The 26,197-nt window shown below is 44.8% G+C and overlaps 1 protein-coding gene across 1 annotated transcript in view; it reads right to left on the bottom strand.

Annotated features, from left to right (window-relative positions):
- The window catches only part of LOC132471834 (CUB and sushi domain-containing protein 1-like), a 210,665-nt gene that overhangs the window by 114,160 nt on the left and 70,308 nt on the right, over positions 1-26,197 (bottom strand). The window contains 5 exon segments of the mRNA XM_060071151.1: positions 409-530; positions 4,790-4,914; positions 6,784-6,865; positions 14,824-14,901; positions 16,126-16,238. Coding sequence (XP_059927134.1) covers positions 409-530; positions 4,790-4,914; positions 6,784-6,865; positions 14,824-14,901; positions 16,126-16,238 — 520 coding nt within the window.

The following is a 26,197-nucleotide window of genomic DNA, read 5'->3' as shown; positions in this document are numbered from 1 at the left end:
GTTGTACCTGCAATAAGTCCTACTATCCGATTATCACTGCCGGTGCCTTGAAAACATATCTGCGTCAATTTACGTGATGAATTTCGGGATGGTCTTCGATAGCTTTCTTTTTACCAAAGAAACAACTAATTTGTCAGATTTAAAAAGAAATCTGTAAATGTTTGTCACTGAATTTATCCTCCACATCTATGCAGGAGACATCGATATTATTTACTGAATAATATAATAATATAATAAAAGCATTTCCTAATATGTCGGCTGTATCCGATGGACCACAGGAGAAGGGGTCCGGTGTATTCAAAACTCCAGCCATTCATGAATACAATATGAACAAACCACAGACCGATTTGTGTGTAAAAAGAAAGAGCCAAAGAGTCGCGCAACACAGAATAAATAAGATAAACTCACCTTGCCCGTATCTAGGGCGGTAATGACCCACACACAGTGTGCGTTGTTCTCATATTGAACCGGATAGTTGGGCGATGTTATGACTCCTTTGGGCCCTCGTAGGTTACTCCCACAGGTCCGAGCTGCGGGGAAAAAGCAAGATCGATGGCCTCATCATTTCCCCTGCACATTGGCAATGGAAGAAATAAGCCAGAATAAGTCATACAATTACTAGTTAACACAGACATTCACCAATAAACTAAGAACACGCATATGGGCGTGCACACAAACACCGCACACACACACGCACCGGACGCACACACGCACCGCACACGAGGACCACACACACAAGCATTCGCACACACACACACACACACACACACACACACACACAGATGTTGGCTTGGCCTGCTCTGGTGAGGGTAGACATGGATTATGTATGAAACACCTGTTTGATTGTGAATATGTCTGCTGGTTGAGTAAATTATGTCGTAGCCCACGGCAGAATATATGATCAAACACGTGGTAACTAAAAATATCATATGGATATATATCTTTTGACCTTTTTTTTCTAGGCAGGATTTACTGTGCATGGCCTGCATCACTTGATGTAGCTCCTTCCAGCTTGGGGAAACACTCAGAACTGCTAAGGCATTTTCTGGTTAGTCACTTCCTACTTGGGTGTTAGTTCACCCTGAGTATTGTCTTTAAGCAATAGAGGTGTGTCCAGTGTCCAGTATTTGCAGTGCTCTAGAAACAATAAATGTGCTTTAGTCATGATTGCTCTAAGATAAGATAAGATAAGATAGTCCTTTATTAATTATCTCTACTAGTCGGCCCACCACCAGCAGGAAGGATCACAGGGGTCTTGTGAAATGCCCCTTAGGCGAGCGGCTAGCCAGAGGCCGCTCTAGGCACTCTGGACGTTGGCGGGAGAGAGTGTCTCCCAGGGACAGTTGGGCCTAAGCTCACTGGGGGTGTGGGATTCAGAGCCGCAGGAGCAGGGGTGTTGAAAGGTACCCATTAGATGGATAGTTAGGCCCGAAACCTCAAGCCACAAGCAGCATCGGATCCGAAAGCAACATCCTTGAAAAGAGGCCAACTCTAGAGTTGCCAAGTGTGTGAGGCAAAGAGTGGCGGGCACTCTGAAGCCTCCAGCTGGGTGCCTCACAGTTGGGACTCGTCCTTGTGGAGGAGAGGTTGGTAACTCTGGCTGGTGTGGTGCGCCCGCTCCTCTCCCCAATAGCCAGTCGGAGTAGGACACGTTCAGAGAGAAGGTAGGTGGAGCGGGACTCCACCCCCGTCATACAATGTGGGAGCTCCCTGGAAGAGAGAGTTGGGTTGAAACCCCATAGCTGATCTCAAAATGAAGCAGGGCGATTGTTGTTGATGTGATGTTGAAGTGTACATTAGTGCAACTCGTTCAAGTGCACATTGCTGCCAAGTTGGATGTTCAGCCTTGTAGTCCTTTCGTCAGACATGAGGCAATAGGAGAGCGAGGAATCGGTCCAGATTGGTTTCTTAATGTGCCAGAAAATATCTGTTGCGAGTCCAGGTTGCAACAGGAGCACCCTAGGTGACTCCATGGAGAAAGAATTTGAGAGAGGCATGAAAAAACATCTGGCAACAACAAGTGGCGAACGAGGGACCTCACCCGATTTTTTCCTAGCAAAAGAAAGGTGAACATTTGGGTATATTATCTGGAGTTGCGAAGTGGTCATGAGAGTGAGGCACCTGAGAAGTACACAATCCATTCTGAACCATTCTGCAAACCCCAGGGGCTTTCTTGACAGGATGCTTAGAATGGGCACAGATAGCACACCAGAAGTATATGGATTCACTATATCGAGAAGGAGGTCACATGAAGGCAATTCAATTCAAAGCAGAAATGTGTGTTTCTTCTGGGCCTTTTCTATGGATTGTCCAATCAGTCTCTCTACCACTATGGTTTCCCCCTTTTGGATGCACACACTCCAGCACAGTGTTTAAAGGGTTCATTATTTCCTTTGCACTGTCTTCCATGCCACAATTGTTCCTGGTAGTGCACTTTGTACTGAGAGCAATAGGAGACATCTACACCGGCTCATAAAAGCGCCTGTGTGTTATTGCCTTAAAGGAATATTTGCCGTGAAGTCAGTGTTTTCTTGTCAAACCTCCCCTTTAAACTTTTCCCACAGGCGTCGTAATATTTAGAAGCTACCGTGACATTTTCAATTTCCTCTCTCTTTTAGTCAATAGCCAGTGTCCCAAAGTTTGGAGAAGGGGTGCTCTCCCCGTCATATAGTGGCCCTTTATTTAGCATAACAACTTAGCTCAAGGCAAGGGCTATCATTAGAGAGAGGAGAATGGTAAAGAGATGGAGAAAATAAGGGGGAATAAATAGACCGCGGCCGAATGGAAGGGAACAAATGGGAGCAAGCAATAAGGGAAATACCTGGCGGAAGCGAGAACACGGATAAGATGGAGGAATAATCAAGAGCATACAAATATAGATTACATGCGGTACTTTGTAATGCATGGGGAAATTAATGATGCAACGTAAGGCATTAGAGTTAAAGGCAAAGTGGGAAAATGAAAGGGAAAAGGAAAAAGAAAAAACGAGACTGGTCTGTGTGTTAATTAGAAGCTAGCTCAGACGCACAGAGGAACACCTAGGTGTGCACTTGCACGTGGACACGCGCACGCAAACACAAACATATTGTGTTGTTTTCTACACATGCAATCACACATTTCGGAATCCATGTGCATGCACACGCACACACACACACACACACCTGATTCATCACAGAGGCCGGTTTCTAATTAACAGTAAAGTCTCTGCAGAGATAAAAAAAGGCTTGTGGGTTTGAATCCCTGGAGAAAGCTTGCACAACGCGATACAGTAGAGTCAGTTGAAATGTAACCTCTTCATATCCCCTGTTCAATGTGATATTGACAGACAGGCCTGCTCAGACTGCCTGTCTGTCTGCACGGATGTCTGCCCATTTATCTGTTAGGCAGACAATTAAAGACTGTTTTTGAACACGTACAAAATGGTTCACCAATTACAATGTCAGGATGAAATACTCTCAAAAGCACCTCATTTGTATTCATATCTTATCGTATACCAACTCCCTTTTCCAACTTGAATCTCCCTTTCAGTTTGACTCTCCCCCACCCCATCTGTCCTTTGTCGGTTCCTCACTGTCAGAAATAGGCCTTGTCTTGAAGGCAACCAGGTTCCAGCAGTTAGGAAAGATATATATAATACAGCCCATTCTCCCACATACACACACACACACACACACACACACACACACACACACACACTAATGTGATGTGACAGAGACCCTACAGTATGTGTCCGAACACACAGACAGTCTGCCTGTCAAGCTAATACACACACACACACACACACACACACACACACACACACACACACACACACACACACACACACAGCTGTAGGGGAATAAGCATCTATGGAGGAGGTGTGACATTGTCCTTGTGGATACTGGCTTTTAATGCGCGTGTGTGTGTGTGTGTGTGTGTGTGTGTGTGTGTGTGTGTGTGTGTGTGTGTGTGTGTGTGTGTGTGTGTGTGTGTGTGTGTGTGTGTGTGTGTGTGTGTGTGTGTGTGTGTTTGTGTGTGTGTTGGGGTCTAGCTGTCAGCCTTGTGACTCGAGCAATAAGACCAACAGGGTATTGTCACCAGACATGGACCGCTAAAACCCATGGCTCTTTGTTCTGTCACTCGCTCACACACCTACACACACACACATACACACGCACACGCGTAGTCACACGCAGGCACTCACACACTGTGGGCCTTTTTGACATTCTCGCTCACTTAATTAGTTGTTCAATAGAGACAATATATGAAAAACAAACAATGATGTATCATCAACAAATATAGAAAGTATTTTCAATACATTAAGACTCTCCAATATCTACGCGCACGCACACATAGTATCTTACAGAACGTATTCCTATGTTTAAAGAGATGAGCAGGACTCCAATACATAAATGAATATGCAATCATAACCTACTTGTATAGATACATTAATAGATAAAAATAACCATATACAGATAAATATGTCAACATGGCTAAATTCTTAACACATCATTTAGAGGTTTAACCAGGAAGTTGTCCTAATTGAACCAGGACTTACATCTACAAGTACAGCATACAAACAGATCATTATAGACAACTAACACACGGTAAACAGACAATTACTACTGACTAAGTAGTAATTTAGCACACACACATATCCAACGCGACATAGAGTGAAGTCACTGAGTCGTAGGAAGAGGGTTTGGGGCTCCCTTCTCCAGGATCCTTTCAGTTGTGTCTGTGGGTATATAGATATGTACTGCGGACATCTGTGTAACCACAGCCTTTTAGGGGATGAAGGAGGACTTACTTCTACAGATGGGCCGGTGGTCGCTCCATGCAGCCAGGGTGTCAGTAACTCTCTGACAGGTGATGCTCTTGGAGCCCTGGAGCACATAGCTGTCATCACAGCTGAACTGCACACTGGAGCCGACCCTGCATCACAAGGACACGTCACCATTAAAAGAGTACCAATTATTCAGACACACACACACACACACAGAGACCTGCAGGAAGAAATGCTATTACTGCTTTCCAATGATTATAAACATCAAAAACAGGGCGCGCTTGTAGACTTGTGTTGTTTTTTATGGAGAGGATAAACCTCTATACCAGAGAAAATAATAATTATTATTATTATAATCGTAAAATAATAATTCATAATAAAATATTTATAACAACGATTTGTATAAAGTATTTAATGTTCTGTTTTTATCCCTCTCTTTTGGATTCCCAGTGGAGCCTCGCAAGTGTCATAAGGGGTGAATTAATTACCGCGTGTTATTATTACACATCTCTGTACATGGTTTTCCCCCAGCCATGCTCCTCTTTAATCCTTTTCATCACACACTCCTCCTTTTCCAGATCATTCCATCCCCTCTGTAAAGTCGTTTCAATCTAAATTTCCCCATTTCTTTCTCAACCACACCCCCGCTGTCAAACAAATAGAAGCAGCGTAGAGAAATGCAGGCCGAATGTCGCAGGATCTCTCGTCTACGAGGTTTTTATGTACAAACCCCACTGACACGCACAGCGGTCCGCAACCTGCCAAAACATTTTCTATGCGTTGCACTGTGTTGTTGCCTTGGTGTGTGTGTGTGTGTGTGTGTGTGTGTGTGTGTGTGTGTGTGTGTGTGTGTGTGTGTGTGTGTGTGTGTGTGTGTGTGTGTGTGTGTGTGTGTGTGTGTGTGTGTGTGTGTGTGTGTGTGTGTGTGTGTCTCAGAGCTCCACCCTGTTGTCAAGTGCCGCAGTTTGGCCCCGGCAACAGCCCAACACTTCCTAAGAAAGCTGTCATGGGCCGTCAGGTGGGATACTTTCGCTAACATGTGGAGTGGCCAAAATTGCTCCACCCCTAGAACACTATAATTTTTCTATTATAAAAGGTTATTTGAAATGACTTATTAACCGGGCCGAGCGATGTCTGCCGTCACTACCCTGCCCTTCCCAAAGTGGGTCTCAACACGGCGCCCCGCCGGTCTGTGTTCTGTGTCACGTCGCTTAATGGTGATTGGATGAGACGCTCTCGCATGCACACACTCAAGCACATGCAAGGTAATGACCTTGATCTAATGGACTTACTGCTGATGTGTGGCAATGCTTACTAATGGTGTGAAGTTAATAATGGGGAAGATGGAGACATTATCACTATATATATATATATGTATATATATATATTTATACTCCCTTTGCCTATATAAATATATGCATATGTATGTGTAAATATATTTGCAAAAGGAGAATGAAGCTCCATTTTAGCACACATACATATGCATAGGTATTATTATTTATGCAAAATAGCATACTGGTTTGGTGGTTCCAAAGCACCAAATTGCATTGGTGCTTTGGAACCACCTTTTCAGGATTAATGTATCGGATGCACTTATTTCTATGAGAATATATGAGAGGCAAAAGTTAATTCATCAATCACACATTGCATTATTATGCATGTGATCTCCAAATTCAGACAGGGATCTGGACAATGTCCGTGACTCATCTCCCACTTTGATGTCCCGTAATGAAACTCCGCCATCTGCACATCACAGCCCCAGCACTAAATTCAGACCCCAGTGCAATAAACAGTGTTTCCAATGAGGAACATAGCTTCTGACGAGGTAAAGCGGGGAAAGACAGAAACCAAAGAACAGAACAACCAAAGACAAACAGAGAAATTCACACGTGACTTAATTCTGACAGCCGGGCAAAAGGAAGAGTCTTTAAGTATAGGAATATAGCTCTTAACAAGGAAGCAGTAAAGAAAGAAAGAAAGAAAGAAAGAAAGAAAGAAAGAAAGAAGAGACAACTCACTGGAAGTTGGAGCCCATCCTCTTCCCGTACTCCGGGAGTCCAGGATCTGGACAGACGTCGCCCGCGAGACCACTCTGACTGACTGGGAGGAGGAAGGAGAGACAAACACAGTAATCAGTTGGTTCCTATTGTGCTAGAGGAGAAAACAAAAGCAGGCCCCAATTGCTTGCAGGCATCCCAAAGCAGCATAATAATGGGGAACATGGGGGAGATTAATTCCATTATATTGACCAACAAAATGTCACAATCTACCACATCTTGTTGATAAAAAAAAAGGCTAAATAACCACTGCCCATAATTACAAAACTGTATTGTTTTTTTCTTCATAATAGTATAATTAGGCAGTGAAAAAAAATACCCTTTTTCTAATTAGGAATATTAATTAACTAGATGAAAGTGTATATATTTACACAAAGCTCACCGTGCGTCCCGCTTTTAAGTGTCGACCGAGCATGTGCACAAACACGATACGAACAGAGATCCCCGTCGAGGCGATCGCGATCCCACCACTTCCATCACTCACGGGGAAAAGCCGACGATTCACAATCCCAACACGTGTCTCATTTACCTCAACACATTTTCAGTCCAGCGTCTGGAACTCAAAACGCGGGCCTAAGCCCTGGATCATCCCAGTTGCTACCCACCCGATTTGTCCCCTTTACTGGGAGCGACGGATAAACCCAGTGTCCTTCAGTGTGCGTTCACACTGAAGGGGCCGCCGGGGGGAGAGCTGCCTCTCAGCAGCGCCTGCTACCCGAGGCGGTCTAACGGTGGCAGCTTCCTCCCGTTCTTTATCACACCCGTCGCTGTCGCTCGCGCCTCCGGAGAGAGACGCTGCGCCGCCACCGCCGCACGCCAGCGTATCGGCGCCGTGAGCCGGTGACTACGGCTGCCACCCAGGTGTCGCCTAGGTACTTATCGGTACCCCAACCCCCCCCCCCCCCACTGACCCGGGGGTAGGGGGGAACCACGGTGGGATCCCACCTATTTCCTTATGTACCGCCTCAGGGTCAAAGCACTCGCTCAGAACCAGCAGTCGCATAATCGTCCCGTGGTAAGTCCATGGGGGGGGGGGGGGAAGGATTACATGGACCGGGGTAAGGGTGGAAGGCAGAGCATCCCCCCCCCCCCCCCCAATTCTTCTCTTATGAATGGATGGGATGGGGATGGGGGGGGCACACAACGTACATATATGCAGGCCCTCATCTCTCACTGATTTAATTGGAAAGATGTGGAGAGAGGGGGGAGCTCAATAACCTGACTGTGAAACAGAGCGGGAATTATTTTCGGGGGAGAAAAATGTGTTTGAGTACATGACTACCTTCTCCGCCAGGATCCGGACCGAGCCATGGTTGCAAATTGAGCCCCGATCGCGTGGGAGTAGTCCCCGTCGTGCAGCCGGAGTGGAAAACAAGATTTGTGTTTTTCTACCCTATGCACTCCAGGGTCGAACCCTGTACGAGACTGAAGTGTTGTTTTTATTAAGCTCATAATGTGACATAAGCATACGGCACGACGATAGTGTACACTGCACCAACAGCTGTCCACTTTTAGTGGAGTTTAAGAAGAAAGTCATATTAATCTTAAGCAAGAGGATTATCATTGTGTTCCTGATTTTAAAAACGCATCGATATGCTTATTTCGCTTAAATGTCAAGAAAGACGATAGGACAATGAACTGCTCTCTGGTGGTTTGGTGGCAAACAAGAGATTAACAAATAATAATTGCATACTGCTAATTCTGCATTATGACTAGCTTATTCGCGTTGTACCGCCCAACTCATTCCGAGCCTACTCCTGCTGTTTCATCCCCAAAAAAAACATTGAGTGTTTTTGTCGAGATTGTCAGTAGAGGGAGACAACTGGGTCTCTGAAACAATGAGCTGAATCACCCCACCCACGTCGTGCCCTGGCGGCCGCGGTCTGTGGGACTTCCTAGGTCGAGAACGCCTCGTTCCGATGGTTCTTTGTCCAGAATGCTGCTACTACGATAACTGCTTGTTGGTTCAGTTTTGCTTAGTGCGGCATGAGCCTCCACGGCGTTAGTCAATGGTGTTTACACTGCGCTGTAGGGGGGGGGGGACGCTGGTGTGTTCAGGAGGCTGTTAGGAGTGCGTCTGGAAGTGGGGCTGGAACCGAGAGGGAGTCACACTGGGGTGGAGACGCCCTAAAGAGCTCCATGAGCTTTCAGCTTGACAGAGTTTACAGGAGGCCCTGGAAAGAAGAACATTTGCAACCCATGTGGGGATGTTTCACAATGAATCGTCCCCCCCCCCCCCCCCTGCCCTGATCGGGAGGACTCCCAGCTAATGGCTACTGCCCACAGAGTTCGCCATGAGTTTACTTGTGGGCTTTGTTCTGCTGGTTGCATGAGATGCCGCTGTCTCCCTCCACTGTGGTCCTCTGATGGGTCCTGCGAGGCCCCAGCCCTGGCAATGGACTCCTTAAGGAAACCTTCTGATTCACAGTGCACGCTGGTCTCCCCGAATGCCTTTCCTTAGCTGGGCGAGCTAACCTTGAATGTTTTGCATAGTTTCTCTCGATACACAGGGAGTTTAATGAGTTGGTTAATATTTACCGTTTTTTCCCAACGATGTATTTGGCCTTGTCGTCTTCCCAAGCACCTTTTTAACCCAGACAGCAGTCAGATAAAGTCAGGGGGCATTCAGGGCAGTCAGGGTATGTACAACTAGATTCCCTTATGCCTGATGCATCTCTCCAAATTCTACACAATTAATTGGATGGATACTATAGGCGATGGATGTCGTCCTAGATCGTATATCCTAGTAAGTTTGGGCTTATGTGGGAGATAGGTAGCTTACATGCTCCTTCAAAATAGAACAAATCACATGAGCCGAACAACAAATAAAGTAAAACAGAAACGCAAGAAAAAGCATGAAAAGTCAAAGGTATGCTACCAGTGTATTCTGCATCGAATATCTTAATTCCTTTGTTAGAAAAGGTGTCAGAAGCTGCATTATCTTTCCTTGATTCACATTTTGTTGTCTAGTTTGTACAATGTGTTTTTTAAACCTAAAATATCTCCAAGCTTTGGATCAGTGCAGACAAATTCCATGGTTTTGTTATATTTTTTTATAACTGATGAATTGTTAAGATTAAACCTACCACTGTTATTCTCTCTGACTCTCTCTCTCTCTCTCTCTCTCTCTCTCTCTCTCTCTCTCTCTCTCTCTCTCTCTCTCTCTCTCTCTCTCTCTCTCTCTCTCTCTCTCTCTCTCTCTCTCTCTCTCTCTCTCTCTCTCTCTCTCTCTCTCTCTCTCTCTCGCTAAAGTTGGTTTTATTGGCACGAAATACAAAGGTTGACATTGCTTTGGTAAATCCTGCCAATGGAAACATCATGAGACATTATACAAAATGGCTGCCAAGAAGCATGGCATGGGCTACCGTAAAAAATGGAGAAATCTCTTGATTTAATCAGTTATTTGCACATAAAAGGACTTGTGGTCTATACACGTTCATTTCAATATCATCAAAGTGTACGCGGCAAACCTTTAATCTCAGGAAATGCCACTCTTCAGGAATCAAAACATGACTAGGTTAGCCCTTGATGTGTCTATCTAAGAAAATTACCATCTTTAATTAACTTTACACCAAGTCAACGCCTTGTCTTGTTGTTGACTGGTGCCATGCTCGAACAAAGTTCAGTACGTGAGCAATATTAATAGAAAATTAAATTTGTATTCAGTGTGTATGTTGCCTGTGGAAAACCTAATATTGATTGATTGGAAACATTGATTGGTGATGAACATAGGTACACAGCAGATAACAGCTGGTACACATTACCATGTTTAACATAGATCCATGTATATAGCTACAAGCTGTAAATACCAGTAATAAGAGACAGGGGCAGCCAAGACAGTATCTTGGCTGGGAAATCCACACTTTTGGGAGCCCAACCAATAAATTGTCTAAGTGACAATGTAATGTGCTGTCCATGGTACCAGAAGTAGACCCATGGTGACGCCCATAAAGAGCCCCCAATCTTGGCTGATCTGTGGCCATTTTGAACACATTCCTAGTAAACAAGGACAGCGCCGGTTGTACCACTGTATATTAAGCACTTCATACGGTAGCATCATTTTATAAGGTATTAGAGGGACATGACCACGGTTAAACACTACCATAGTTAAAGACTGGCAGGATTACTTGTGTTCAGTCGAACAAGGCAAAAGGTATACAATCTTCTTTTCGCTTCAAATAAGAGAGGGGAAGGCAAAGACAAATGAACAAAACAAGTATTTTTTGGGGTGGTAATGTGATGCAGAATACTTTTTAAAGTGTAGCTTGTTATTAATGGCTGACTGGTGAACCATTAAAGAAGAAAGGTCAGAGAGAGGGAGGTAATGACAAGGGGAGGCAGCGAGAGAACACAAGGGACTGTGTGTGTGTGTGTGTGTGTGTGTGTGTGTGTGTGTGTGTGTGTGTGTGTGTGTGTGTGTGTGTGTGTGTGCGTCTGTGTGTGTGTGTTTGTGTGCGTGTGTTTGCCTATGCCTATGTGTGAGTGTGTGTGCGTGCGTGCGTGCGTGCGCCTATGTGTATGTGTAAGTGTGCATGCGTGCGTGTGTGTGCCTATGTGTGTGTGTGTGTGTGTGTGTGTGTGTGTGTGTGTGTGTGTGTGTGTGTGTGTGTGTGTGTGTGTGTGTGTGTGTGTGTGTGTGTGTGCGTGCGTGCGTGCGTGCGTGTGCCTATGTGTATGTGTATGTGTAAGTGTGTGTGTGTGCGTGCGTGCGTGCGTGCGTGCGTGCGCCTATGTGTATGTGTAAGTGTGTGTGTGTGTGAGTGCGTGCGTGTGTGTGTTTGTATCCCAGGTGAGGGCCCTCGAGGAGCTCCCTGGTAGGCGGGCTGATGAAAAGCGGGTGTGTGAAGAGCGGTTTGTTGATATGCACTCACCCTCTCTCAGCTTAGCCTCTTAACACACCGTCTTACTGCTGCCCCCCTGCATCCCTCTCACACACACACACACGGGTCAACGGAGCCCGGCGCTGAGGGCCTAGCCGATGGATCATTTGTTTCTCACTGTACGCCTTTATCCGTCCATCCGTGCGTCTGCCTGTGTGTCTTCCACACTTCAAGATTTTACTATGGAGTAAGCATTGAGCTGCAATCATCCTCATGGTTATTATGATGCATAAGACCCTTCGGTGGATAGTTGAAGCATTTCCTTTTCTTTTTTTCCCCTTCATTGTGTCTATCTGTCCAGTGGACTGTGTGAGAATATAGGCTGGGGACTGTTACAGACAATCAGTTACATTATGATTCATAAGCATTCTGTTCTCCAGACAGGTGAAACTCATTATCATCAGTCTCTGGCTCTCTATAACGATTACAGATAGCATAAAGATTACACCTTCATAATGCCGCCCCGGGGAGTCCTACACTCAAGCCAAGTGTTGTTCAAAGATTTGTCCAGGACCCAAAAAGTGGATTGGGAAGGTGCGTTTGATGGGTTTTAATGAACCGGGGGGCTGGGTGGGAGTTGGGTTTCCGCCATTGGTCCCGAGATGAGAGCCGAAATGTACTCGCTTCCAGTCCCCGAGAAACAAGAGCACCAGTATGTTTTAATGAGTCGTTGGTCCCAGGATGAGACGCTAAATTCATCATTTAAGATGAGGGTCGAAACAGCTCAAGGTGTGTCTTGCCTCGGCCTCCAAAAGTCATCCTTCACTTCCTCAGAGTATTTTAGAATTTGCCTTGGCTTGTGATTATCATTTTTATCACCGGGAGAAATAAATTACACCCCCCCCCGCCCCCAAAAGGTATGACCCTATATTTTCAATATTTAAAGTATGTGTCCCACATGGGATGAAAGTACTGGAAACCAGTCAGGAGGTAATAGTTTAGAATTTGGAGCGAAGATATTGAAACAGAAGCATTGGGCATCAGGGAAGCTAGCACTACGGTAGCATACTTCACAAAGCTACGCTGAACCGAGGAGAGGCTGAAATATAATAGACGTCTCTTATAAACAAACAAAGTTTATCAGGGAGATATCTAAATTAATTGATGGAGTTGTAGAGCAATTACACATGCTGGCAACGTTTTGCATGGGAATTGCAATTAAACAAACACAAGTGATGCGACTTACTGAATTATGCATTGTAGCAATTATTCAAAGTATATATGCTTTTGGAACGTGTTCTCGGGCGATGACGGGATACTCAGGAAGGCGAGGTCTTCCTCGGAGATGGACCTTTGTGCATCTTGTGATTGTTTCATGGAACGTCAATATGAAATAAGATGAACATAGAATTGAATCTGGAACTTTGCAATTAAACTAAAAAGACCACGTAATTAGGTGAGAAAATTATTCCGGATCCAGCTTGTGAGTAATTAAACACTATACTCTGTCAGAATAAAACATACGCAAAGAAAATGTATGAAAAAACAACTCGGTTAACGCTCGATTATGCAGATTGCCATTAGTTGTCCTAGAGCAATACGACGTCTCTGAAGAGAGCCGGGTCTCTGAAGAGAGCCAGGTCTGTGAACAGAATCAGGTCAAACAGGAGTTAACCAAAACACACCTGTCAAAATACTGAATATCCATTCCTGGAAGAACTCCTTCTACGGCAAGGTGACGAGGAAGTTATTTTCTACACTGCAGTGCAATAATCGCATAAAAAACAGCAATGATATTCTGTTCAAAACACTGGCTAAAATCCTACTGCTGAATAGAAAAATTGCATTTCTAATTAAAAAAAAGAAAAATTAATTAAGTTTTGAGCATAGATGGCACACTGGTGTATTTCTCCTTTAGAAATGTAAAATGAATAGATTTTAGAAAAAATTTATCCTGCTATTTAGCAGGTTGGTTTACTACAGAATTTGTATCAGCAAATAAAAAATTCTGAAGGCTCGATTGACCGCATCCATAGCATGTTTTGTGGTTATAGTCTCCATTCTAATTTTGACCCCTGACCCCACCCCAGGAGACCAATCCCAGATAACATAATCAGTCTGATGGCAAGGGGAGACAGTTGAAATAAGAGCTAATCATTCTCTTGTTGAATAAAGTGAGCCAAAACAGTAAGCTATTAGCTAGATATTGAGTCTGATGTTAATGTATAATGAGGGAGGACAAGCAAGCCTCTATGCCTTCTTACGAGGCAGGGTCCGGTTCAATAAAATCAGGATCGGACCCACTTGGCTAGTTAGTACTCACGATGATACCATTATATTTGACCCTGAAAACCACGGTAGGAAGATTTAGATAAGTAGGTAATTTACATCCCCAAAGTCTCATCTGACGTATGGGTTTTCTCTGTGTTCCGTCAACACAATTATGAGTCGGTTGTGTACGTTGTATTAACGGCGGCAAGTTACACACGAGAAAAATTCAGTTGATATATTATAATTAGGGTCACTCTCATACTCGCTGAACGTGAACTGCGGAATTTCAGTTGGCTGCGATTTGAAAAGCGCATCGCAGCGGTGTTGTGACAGTGTGCACACTCTGTGGGCAAGAGGGTTACACGTGTGTCTGGGCGGACACGCCTTTTGGCGTGTAGTAATGGCGTGTTTGGAGTGAAAGCAAAGGGCCTGTGGCAGTCACTGCAAAGAACAGAGGAATATAAACCTAGAGTCTCGTCTCCCTGGCAGTGCCGGGTAACCCCAATGAAAAATACATGAAATCACTGCTGCCACATTAAAGATAAATGTGGATGTGTGCGTGTGCGTGTGCGTGTGTGTGTGTGTGTGTGTGGGTTTGTGTGCGTGTGCGTGTGCGTGTGTGTGTGTGTGTGTGGGGGTTTGTGTGTGTGTTTGTGTGTGTGTGTGTGTGTGTGTGTGTATCTGTGTGACACTGAGATGGCATGGAAAATATAGAGATGAGGGACCAAAGAGTTAGAGTGAGTGAGTGAGTGAGTGAGAGAGATGTTTGATATTTAAGGGGCATTGGTTTAAAAACACACACACGCACACGCACACACACACACACACACACACACACACACACACACACACACTGACTGCTGCATTGTCCCTGCTGGCACTCCAAAAAAACATAAACAGCTCAACTTACGGACGGCATTTTTGTGGCTGGAATCTTTACTGGGCATCATCTTCACTCCTCTGGATTTCAGCTCTATGGCTTTCTTCACTGAATGGAGAGGAAGAGAGGAATATTGTTACGAATCCGTCAGGTGGCTACTTCAGTGTGGATGGTATACGGGAAAACACAGCATGACATTCTCTAGTGGCCAACAGAGGATATAAATAAAAAAGTTTTTGACAAAATAACGTCCAATTAGATTCAGTCAGAATTGTTTTGACCGTTTCTATGGAAACCAGGAGAGAATTCTCATGATTTGGTTTTAATCTCTTGAACATAGTAATTTAGTGGATTTTTATTTTTTTTATGTGTAATGTTCACCCCCGTTATTAAATAAATTAATAAAATGTTATGAATTAAACCAAAATCATGTCAAAGTGTTACAGTGAAATTAACCAACAACACAAATACATGTACATGAAAATGCATACATAGAGTGAGAGGATTGGAGTTGAATGCGAGTCTCATGGACAAAAAGACAGAGAAACAAGGGGAAACAGAGAGAAAGAAGAACGAGGATAGGACACTGAACCAATTAAATGTGTGCTGGCACATAGACACCAACTCAACTAAAATGCAAATTAAGTGGTGGAACTATCCAGATAGATGCCAGAAGAGCAGCAGCTTGAACATCTGAAGTCAAGTCAAATCGCTCCCCCAAAAAATAAATTAAGCAATCTAGTTTCTAAATCCTCTTAGCGAGTGTTTGTCAGAGCCAGACAAGCATACAGATAAATGTACTTATAGTGTGTTTTATTCTCAAAAGCGGCAGATTGACGATTGCGTGCGTGCGTGCGTGCGTGCGTGCGTGCGTGCGTGCGTGCGTGCGTGCGTGCGTGCGTGCGTGCGTGCGTGCGTGCGTGCGTGCGTGCGTGCGTGCGTGCGTGCGTGCGTGCGTGCGTGCGTGCGTGCGTGCGTGCGTGCGTGCGTGCGTGCGTGCGTGCGTGCGTGCGTGCGTGCGTGCGTGCGTGCGTGCGTGCGTGCGTGCGTGCGTGCGTGCGTGCGTGCGTGCGTGCGTGCGTGCGTGCGTGCGTGCGTGCGTGCGTGCGTGCGTGCGTGCGTGCGTGCGTGCGTGCGTGCGTGCGTGCGTGCGTGCGTGCGTGCGTGCGTGCGTGCGTGCGTGCGTGCGTGCGTGCGTGCGTGCGTGCGTGCGTGCGTGCGTGCGTGCGTGCGTGCGTGCGTGCGTGCGTGCGTGCGTGCGTGCGTGCGTGCGTGCGTGCGTGCGTGCGTGCGTGCGTTTGAAATCGAAATAGACATAAATAATAAACAAACCTTGGTACTGGGCACTGAATCCTTTCCTCCTATGGTTGCTATCAGAGTTGAAATGAAGGCGGAGCCAGTTCTTATTGGATATCACTGGTGAGGGCAAAGTTGTACCAGTAAGCCTGGAAAACAAACAGTGAAAAATACATTTTATTGAAAGACAATTGTAATGAATAATGCATCGTGTTTTCATACTGCTGATGGAAGCTGAATACTTAAAATGAGTAAAATACACGTAAATACAGGATTTTATGTGTGCTTCCGGAAGCTCACTGACGATTCAACAACATAATACATACTCCAAAATTCAGTTTGGAAGTTTGGACAAACAAAAACGTATTTTTCCCATAGAGCGGGCTATGTCCGATTGCATCCACATCTCTGTTGCGTTTTGTGTTTTCCGGCCGAGATTAAAAAGCAGAAGACAGTCGGGACAAAGGGGGAATACAAAGCGAGGTGAAACTAATAATATTGGGCATATTGGAGAAGGGAAGTGGGCTCGCGATACGGAGGCACAGAAAGTGCAAAAGGTCATCCGAGTTCACCGCCTCAGAAGCACTTTCAAAAGCTTCTCCCTGTGCCCATTGAATTGGGCGCCTATGGTAAGTATTGCATCAGCTCAGCTCCTCTCATTCCGGTACCCAAAAACAAGCGCGGCAACTGTGCAAAAAAATATAAAAATGAAAAAAATAAAACGAAGGAGCAATTTCAGTGTTCGAAAACAATACAATAGAACGAAATTATGCAAGAATCTTGCTGGGAGCTAGAGTGTTCTACCAGTTTCCTTGGAGCAGGTAAGCTCAGTCTAATAGCCCTATCATTATGACACTTCAATGTACACATGTTGAATAGTTTTATATTACAGGACATGACAGGATTTCAACTGGTCTTCAACTCAAGGTCCTGAAATGAGATAAATTGGACCTGAGGTGTCAACTAACACAATGAGGAAGTGCCATTACAGAAATAGCCGCCACTTCTACATAAAAGCCTCAGTTTTGGCAGTTCTTTCTGGAGGTACCTGCAATGATCTTGTAACTGAAAGTGTGACTGCATCCTTCTAGAAGAGACGATGAGGCAATATCGAAACTATTTCAACCAATCTGAAGTTCATCCTTCCAAAGGGTGAAGTACAAATTGCAAACAAGGACAGTTTTCTGTCCATCCAGAAGTGGATAGACCCACAAATCCACCCAAAGATTGCATCGCATGAAAATAAAAATAACCTCAAACGCTGCTTTCACGGCGACCGTCTACAGGCCTTTGTCCGCGTGTTCAAACGTGAAATAAAAAACTAAAGACTCTACCATCAGAATGAGCAGCAAAAGACTCAGCCATGGCTCTAATGAAGGGTTGCTCAGAGAAAGCTCCTTCCCTCCATTAAAGAACAATGACGCACTCCAGCACTCTGCAAAGTTGAATCTTGACAAAAAAGCGAAACACACAACTTTTAAAACGGTGTTCTCTGTGAGTTGCAGACGGCCGGACAAAAGGTGGAGCGTTTTGTTTGTGAGACGGGCCAGACGCCGTACGAAGTATAATGACAGAAATCTTTGTGGAAGCACCCAGCGTGGCGACATGAGTGTGATGTGATGTTATGTTTCACGGTGACAAGATCATTGAGTCCACCATGAACCCACCCCGCCCTTCTGTCCATCAACGACCTGTCCCGTCCTAAACCTCTACGTGTAAGGACATGAATCAACACACAACACAAAACAACACAAGGCCATACAATACAACACAACACAAGACAACACAGCAAAACAAGCTGGACTTTAAATTAATTGGATTGCTCCTGATGTGATTGGGTGAATGTTGTGATCGTAATTGAATCAAGCCTCCTGAAGATATTCCAGCTGATTGCTATTCAAAGGAAGCACTTCCCAACGCACGTCAACACGACGTACGTGTGAATGAAGCTAGGCGGGCAGGATGAAGCCCGGGCAGTACGCTATTTCCATGGCAATCCCCTAAACACGCAAAACCCTCCCCAGGTACACATACTACGTGATGATGAGGTGATGTTGAACGTGAGTGGACATGGGTTACCTAAGCGTTGAGGTTTGGTTTGAGCTTAATCATTGTTAGAAACAATATAGTGCCAGGATATAGTGTGAATATGCAATCATTTCAAAACAGCCTAGGGTCACACGAATTAAGGTTCAGCTCGTAGTTTAGCTTTGCTCACCAAACGTGTTCAAAATTCAACCTATTCATTCAGCAAAAACTGTGATTACACCAATACCATCCGCACGTACACTCCGATGTCAAACAAACACATCCCCGTACTTATAGATTGTACATATGGTCCATGGATATCATCAATAATGCGAGTGGCCCCGCTTTAAATCCTCCCCGTGCCGACACCTCCGCGGCCCCCCCGCTGAGCCGTCACGCCCATGCGAGCGCGTCCGACCGAACGTGCGGCGCCTTAACGCCGTTCGCGTCACGCGTGTCGTAGCATGCAGTCTCATCACGCTTAGAGCAACATGCTTATCCCTGGCACGCTCCTCCTCCATCTCAATTAAATGATCCAGACACCCACGCATCGCCCCGGATCCTCCCCCCTCCACCACGGCAGTCCTCCACCGGCGCCGCCGCCATACGACCCGATCAGCCCGTGGCAGCGATCTCTCTCCCTGCCACTGAATCATTCCACTGAGCCGAAGGCTGCGGAGCTCCACTCTGATTGCTTCCGTCTCCACTTAAGACGCTTCAAAAAAAAGAAGAACGGATCTGCCAAATTCTTCAAAGTCACTCTGCTGTTATTGTTTCAAGGTACATTACCCGTTTAAGTCATTCCCTCATTTGTTTTTTAATTGGTGGGGTTTAAAAGCACTTGCAGATGCAATTGCCATTTATGAAAGTTGCGATGTAAAATGGGTGGATCAGTGGTACTGGTTGTAGGAGTAGTAGTAGTTGTGGGAGTAGTAGGGCAGTATTATTAGTAGTGGTCTAAGTAGTGATCGCTGACGTAATAGCAGCAGTTAAAGTCGAGTGTCAAATGTACAAACTGTAATTTTAAAAAATTATAAAATAATGTAAAAAGATTGATTTTGGATGGATAACAACCCTTAATATTAGATTGATGATGAGCATATTGCGCATGAAAGAGAGTGCATGTCCCGGATAGGTAATGGCTATGATAATAGATTTGATTAAGAACATATTGTAGATTCATTTGTTTGAGATGGATACTGGCCGGGGTTATAGATGTGCTAGGAGAGGATTAAGGACATCCAGTTAATGTTAAGAATTCCCAAAGAGCCCCCCCCCCACCCCATCCCCCCCACCTCACACCAATCCCTCTCCGGCTGCGTGCTTCCATTATTCATGAATAATGGCTGTCAGGGAATGAAGGAGAGAGAAGAGGTCACCGCTAAGAAAGAAAGAGCAAGGGATGAGAGCAAGGGATGAGAGAGAGAGATAACGATAAAAAGAGAGAGAGAGAGAGAGAGAGAGGGAGACAGAGAGAGAGAGAGAGAGAGAGAGTGAGAGTGAGAGAGAGAGAGAGAGAGGGAAAAAGAGAGAGAGTTTGAGAGAGAGAGAAAGAGAGAGAGAGAACGATAAAGAGAGAGAGTTTGAGAGAGAGAACGATAAAGAGAGAGAGAGAACGATAAGAGAGAGAGAGAGAGAGAGAGAGAGAGAGAGAGAGAGAGAGAGAGAGAGAGAGAGAGAGAGAGAGAGAGAGAGAGAGAGGGGGGCAAGAGATACAACCTTTGGGACGGATGGGAAAATTCATAAAATAGAGGGGGAAGGAGGAGGTGGTGGGGGAGGGAGGGGAGGGAGGGGAGGGAGAACGAACAAATTAGCAGCTTAAAGTGGAAAACAAGAAAACCACCGAGGTCTTCCGCAGCGGAGGAGTGAAAGCTGGGAACAGAGTGAATTATGGGAGGGGTTGCGGAGGGAGCCGTGAGAAGGGGTCAAACGTGAGGGAGGGGAGTGAGCGGATGGAGGGAGAGGCTAAATGGGGTGAGACATTACCCGGGTGAGAGGGGGGTGTGGGGGGGTACTGCCGGTAACATGTGAACGGTGGATTAGGAGATCATGAATAAGGAGATCAGACCAGGTACATGGGATTAGCACCAAAATGCACCAAAATGCACCCAACCAATGCTGAAAAATGTAATGTTCGGACACGAAACGCACGAGTGCCTTTCGGAAATGGGCTGGGAAAGAAAGGATACAGTGAATGACACGAAGAATCGGGAAAAGGTTGGAAAAAAAACGGAGAGCAAAACAGATCGGTGTGACATTGAGTCACAAAAGGAGGGAGAATTAAGTACAAGGACAAGCCCAAAGCCGAGAGTCAAAGGCATCAGACAGGAGTGGGGAATGGGAATCCTGGTGTGCAGATCCCAAGGTTGGAGAGATGGTTGAATGACCTATCTTCTGGGGACTCCTGACACCTTGATTATCTATTGTTTTTTCCGGTAGCACGGTTACTCGTCGTTATTCAACTGTTGCACCTGTTTGCATTATCGGCAAACACTATTTCAAAAACAATAATATTCATAGTATGTTGTTCTTTGGATTGAATAAAAAATTTACGAATTGGGTTCCTTGACTGAAGTGAATAAAGTGCTTTTAAACCTCACTTCAGTGCACTTCAACACAAATAAATGTTTTGTTTTAGTGTGTGTGTGTGTGTGTGTGTGTGTGTGTGTGTGTGTGTGTGTGTGTGTGTGTGTGTGTGTGTGTGTGTGTGTGTGTGTGTGTGTGTGTGCATTAATGCGTGTGCATTAATGTGTGTGCATGCATATCTGACAGCTCTTAAGCGGGCATTTGACAGCATGAGCGACACACACACACCCACACCCACCCACACCCACCCACCCGTCCACACACGCACACGCGTGCGGTATGTTCATGTAAATATATTCAGTGCGATGGAGGCTGAGCACACAGTTGGGGACTGACGGGAGGTGAAGAGACTATAGAGCACAGAGAGTGAGAAGAGGAGAGAGAGTATCAACATGGGGACAGCCAGGAGGATCTGCCGACAATGAGATGGGTTCAGGTTAGCATGGAGTAGATAGAGATATGAATGAGCCAAACTGAGTGCTATTGGATGAGGGCAGACTGCCAAACGCATGCAGCCACCGACAATCTGACGTCTCTCTTCGGGACTAAACCCGCTCTCTCCAAGATTTTTGTATTGCATTCAATAATATTTTACTTATTATTAATTGTTTTTTTGTTTTTTTTGAGTATACATAGCTGTTTGATAGTAGAAAAAGTGCTGAAGGTTACAGATGTTTTTCTTTCAGTTGGGATAATGGATGCAGTATACTGACCAGCTGTATCATTTCCATCAATTCCATTGGGGTTCACCCTTGTACACAAGTATAGTGATGCCGGGTACCTGATAAACAATGCTATATTATACTACTGTATTATATTTGTTACATTTCATTGCAGCCTATGTGTATGTTCACAAAATAAGTTAGTCTTGCAAAATGCGAAGTGAGCCACTGTTTGAAAGCAAATATAACCTGCTGAACATTTGAATCATAGTATGGGAATATTTGTATCAAAATGTGTGGTTGACATTTTGTCACTGACACAAGACAAAATGTATTCCAAATAGTTTGAACTACTCTTCACAATGTATTCGTACCACAAAGATTCTTGCACCACAATGTTACCTACGACTAAAATAAGCAAGCAAATTCACCTTTTCTCTATGATTCTTTTCCAGTTAAAATGTTTCAAGTGTTATACATTTTCAGCATTTGTTTCATTTTTCTTCTTTAAATGGTTTGCTGATAACAATCCAGGAGGTGAAGAATAGCAATGCGCTTGAAACGAGGAAGGAATAAAACATCTAGGAAAGTGTTATTGACCATATAATGTTAGCAACATAACCTTAATAAAATGAAGTTGATCAACTGGACTCAAGTTAACTCTTAATAAAATCATAGAAAACTCAAGGCATCTATCGTTTAGCCAGCAACATTTTCCGACACAAATTTCATTTTTTACAAACGTTTTCTTTAGCTTCATGACATCAGAGAGCCAGTTGTGTCATCTTCCTCAAGGCTAACTACACAAAGACTGCATCCATTGATGGTTCAACCCAAGCACCACGCCATCCTACCCTACTCTTATGGAACTTCTGGCTGCATGAGAACATAAACACTGATGGAACAACAGGTAAAAACGGGGGTAAACGGGGGTGAAGTACACAGACCCATACAGATACATAAATGATAAGGAGGAAAATGTTTAACCTTGCTTGTGAGACCTTATAAATAATGGATTGTATTTGATTTCCCTGTATAACCGGGACCCTGCCCTGCAGTGTACCCACACTAGATCAGGGTGTGCATCTGCCATGTCTCAGGGCCCACAGTAATGTACTTTCTGATGATTGTCAAGTGGGACATTTACACAAACATTTTGGAAAGTACACAGGCAAGGAAACCGCATATGGAACTGAGGGAATACTTAAATATGTTGTTAGAATGCAATATTCAGACAGACAGACAGGCAGACAAAGAGAGAGAGCGAGAGAGAGAGAGAGAGACAAAGAGTGAGAGAGAGAGAGAGAGAGAGAGAGAGAGAGAGAGAGAGAGAGAGAGAGAGAGAGAGAGAGAGAGAGAGAGAGAGAGACAAAGAGTGAGAGAGCAACAGAGACCGAGAGACAGAGAAAGACAGACAGATAGAGAGGCTGTGCCAGAGGGAGTACAAGGCAGATTTGAGGATGGCCAGAGGACATGGGAGGAGAGAGGGAATGGAGGGAGGAAGGATAGCTAGAGGGAGGGCTGTGAGGGAAGGGAAGAGGGAGGACCGAGGGGGAAGAGAAGGAGACGAAAGATAGATTACTGGACTCAAGGAGGAAGAAGGGATGAATGGGAAGAGGAAGAGGATTTGGGAGGCTGGGGTCCACAGGGAAGAAGGGATGGATGGCTAGAGGAAGAGGAGGAGGAGTTAGCAGGCTGGAGTCCAGCGTGAGGAAGATTGAATAAAAATACATCTTAAACATGTTTTCTCATCAGAGGGATTAGTATCTTAAGAGTGGCCTCAGGTAAGGGAAATCACTTTGTTTAGGTCAAAGAATCACGTTCGGCAAATAAACAAAACTCAGAAATGTCTTTGCCTGCTCCTCCTCAACATTGGAATACTACATGGTTTACACAAACCTCGGGTCCCAACCGTTATATCTGAACAATAAACGTATGTCTTTTTTTATTAATTGTAGTATGAAGCAAGCAATAACGAACTGGAGTATACAATACTTCTATTAGTAACAAAGTTGAGGAAACAAAGTTATAGGACCAATATCAGGATAAAACCAATGGTCCTCTTATGGGTCTGTGTGGACACATGTGTGTGCGTGTGCTTGAGTTTGCATGTGTGTGTGTGCGTGTGCGTTAGCGATAATCTGACATTCATCCTGGCAGAATGCCGACAGCGACATGAAACAGGAAATTGCTTTCACGACAGCCAATCAGAAAAGGCTCTCAGTAGACAGGAAGCATCCTTCAGACGGCTCCTGTCACCTGTCACTCATCCCTACAACGACCAACTTCCCGGACCATGTAGACGTGTCAATTTGTTCGTCCAAACCCGACAGAAGAAAGCACATGGTCAACGTCTCTTAGCCAACACAATTAGCACTACACCCCAGATAATAACGTGAATACTACTGTATACCATTAAACTTTATTACACTCAAGTGTACTCTGTCGTAATTCCGTCGTCCCTTTTGATTAATACTTGCTTTCATCATAACCTTTGGAATCCTAAATGCAACATTTCGCACAGTCGATGCGACCTCCCTAGCAACGATCTCACCTTATGGTGCTGTGAGTGTGGAATGCATGACCTGCCGAGGGGAATAATAAACAGCACGATAAAGAGAGTGTGTTGTATCACCAGAGATGAACATGGGAAGTTTGCGGATGCCAAGGCCGAGTGAGTACTATGATGTGTGGTGAGCAGCTTCATTCAGCTTGGCTTAAAGGCTGGAGCAAATTCCCTGTCTCCCCCTGGTTGACAATGGTCCTTGACTCTTATTCTGGTGCAAGTCAACTTGTGTGTGTGCATGTGAGAGAGAGAGAGAGAGAGAGAGAGAGAGAGAGAGAGAGAGAAGTATGTGTGTGTGTCTAGGTATATGTTGGTCTGTTGTATGTGCATGGCAGTGTATTTGTACGTGAGCTTTTGTGTGTGTGTATTTTTGAGTGTGTCTGTGTGTGTGTGTGTGTGTGTGCGTGTGTGTCTGTGTGTGAGAGTGAGTGTGTGTATGAGTGTGTGCCTGTGTTCTTCTGTGTGTGCGTGTGTGAGTGTGAGTGTGTGTATGCCTGTGTTCTTCTGTGTGCGCGTGTGTGTGTGTGTGTGTGTGTGTGTGTGTGTGTGTGTGTGTGTGTGTGTGTGTGTGTGTGTGTGTGTGTGTGTGTGTGTGTGTGTGTGTGTGTGTGTGTGTGTGTGTGTGTGTGTGTGTGTGTGTGTGCATAATCTGTCAGAATGCAGTGGAATGATGGGCCGCTCAAGCTGTCGGAGGGCCACTTAAGAGCTGTCACACACGCTTTCACAGAAATGAATGCAAGTGCACGTGTGCATCGCACATACACACCACACACACACACACACAACACACTGAGAACGTCATGGTTGATGGGTTTTGCTGTGCTAGGTGTCAGGACTAAACATGCTATTACTCTCCATTGGGTTCCAACTAGGACTGTCCCTTTATCTCTATCTCCCATTATTCATCTCTTGATCTATGCATTCAGTGCCACCTCCACCAAGTCAGCTTTGCTATAGAAAATGAGTTGATGTGCCAGGTCTTCTGTCATATATTTCAAACCAAATAACAAAATGAACGAAAGCCATCGTCCATGGCTGTAAGACAGATGCAATGTACTCGTAACATATGCCGGTTTTGTTTAGAAATATTTAAGTGTAGAATATAACAAGACACTGGCCCATCTTGGATAGGGCATTGTTAATCACTTGTGTACTTGGAGCCCTTCCAGGCTCCAACACATGTGAATGTAATTAAACATTTCTGAGCGTTTGATGCTCCATGCTGCTCCTGAAGCAGCTTTGTTTCCAACAACATTGTGTTATTTAGCTGCTTGATACAGAGGGAGGTTGGTTGGTTCTCCTACTCTCTCTCATATATATCGCAGCAACGTAGAAATGTTTCCAGACACGCACGCAAGCACACACACACACGCACGCACGCACGCACACACACACACACAGACAGACACATACACAAACACATTCACACAAACACACACACACATTCACACAAACACACACACACACACACACATTCACACAAACACACACACATTCACACAAACACGCACACACATTCACACAAACACAAACACCCACACACAAACAAACAAACACACACACTGATTGACAGTGTTTCGATTAAGGCCATAAAGTAACAATTACCAAGCCTCTACAGGTAGAAGTAGGTAATCTTTCCCTGTTCCGTTCGAGATATCTTTTCAGACAGTCTGAGATTTTAATCACATAAACTTGTGCACCCTTTTAAACCAGTGCCACTCTTCAAAGTCGCTGGTAACACTTTCTTTGTCAGGGCTAATCCCTGGCTGTGGTTCCCAGGGTGAGATCCTTAGCCCGGAGGAGGGTTGACACCCCTGAACAAATCAACAATTAACTCAGACAGAGTTGTGAATGCACCGCCTGGAGTTGGCGCGGTGGCAATGCAGCCATGGCATGTTCTCTTTTAATGGGAGTAAAAAAAAAAAAAAAAGACGTATAAATAAATAAACAACAGCTTTCTGCCTCACCTACTGGATACAAACACATTTGCAATATCAACAGGGAACCTCTGTAGTAAATCCACGAGCTGCTTGTATCTGTCTACCCATGTCAAAATCCTTTAATACCCTTGTGTCCACTTTGAATGCTCAATGTCCTTCTTCGAAACCCGGAATTTAGAGAAAACTGGCAGCTAAGACAACAATAGGCTGGTGAACAAAGGGAGTGAATATAGTTATTCCTCTGAGCTACAAAACATAATTTGCAGGCCAAATTTTCCAGGTCCGCAACGTGTTTTCCATTTGTGTTCTGTGTTATTATTTCCATA

This window comes from Gadus macrocephalus, chromosome 14 (assembly GCF_031168955.1).
Source record: "Gadus macrocephalus chromosome 14, ASM3116895v1".
NCBI classification, from domain to species: Eukaryota; Metazoa; Chordata; class Actinopteri; order Gadiformes; family Gadidae; genus Gadus; species Gadus macrocephalus.
This window is presented reverse-complemented; position numbering and strand designations above follow the sequence as displayed.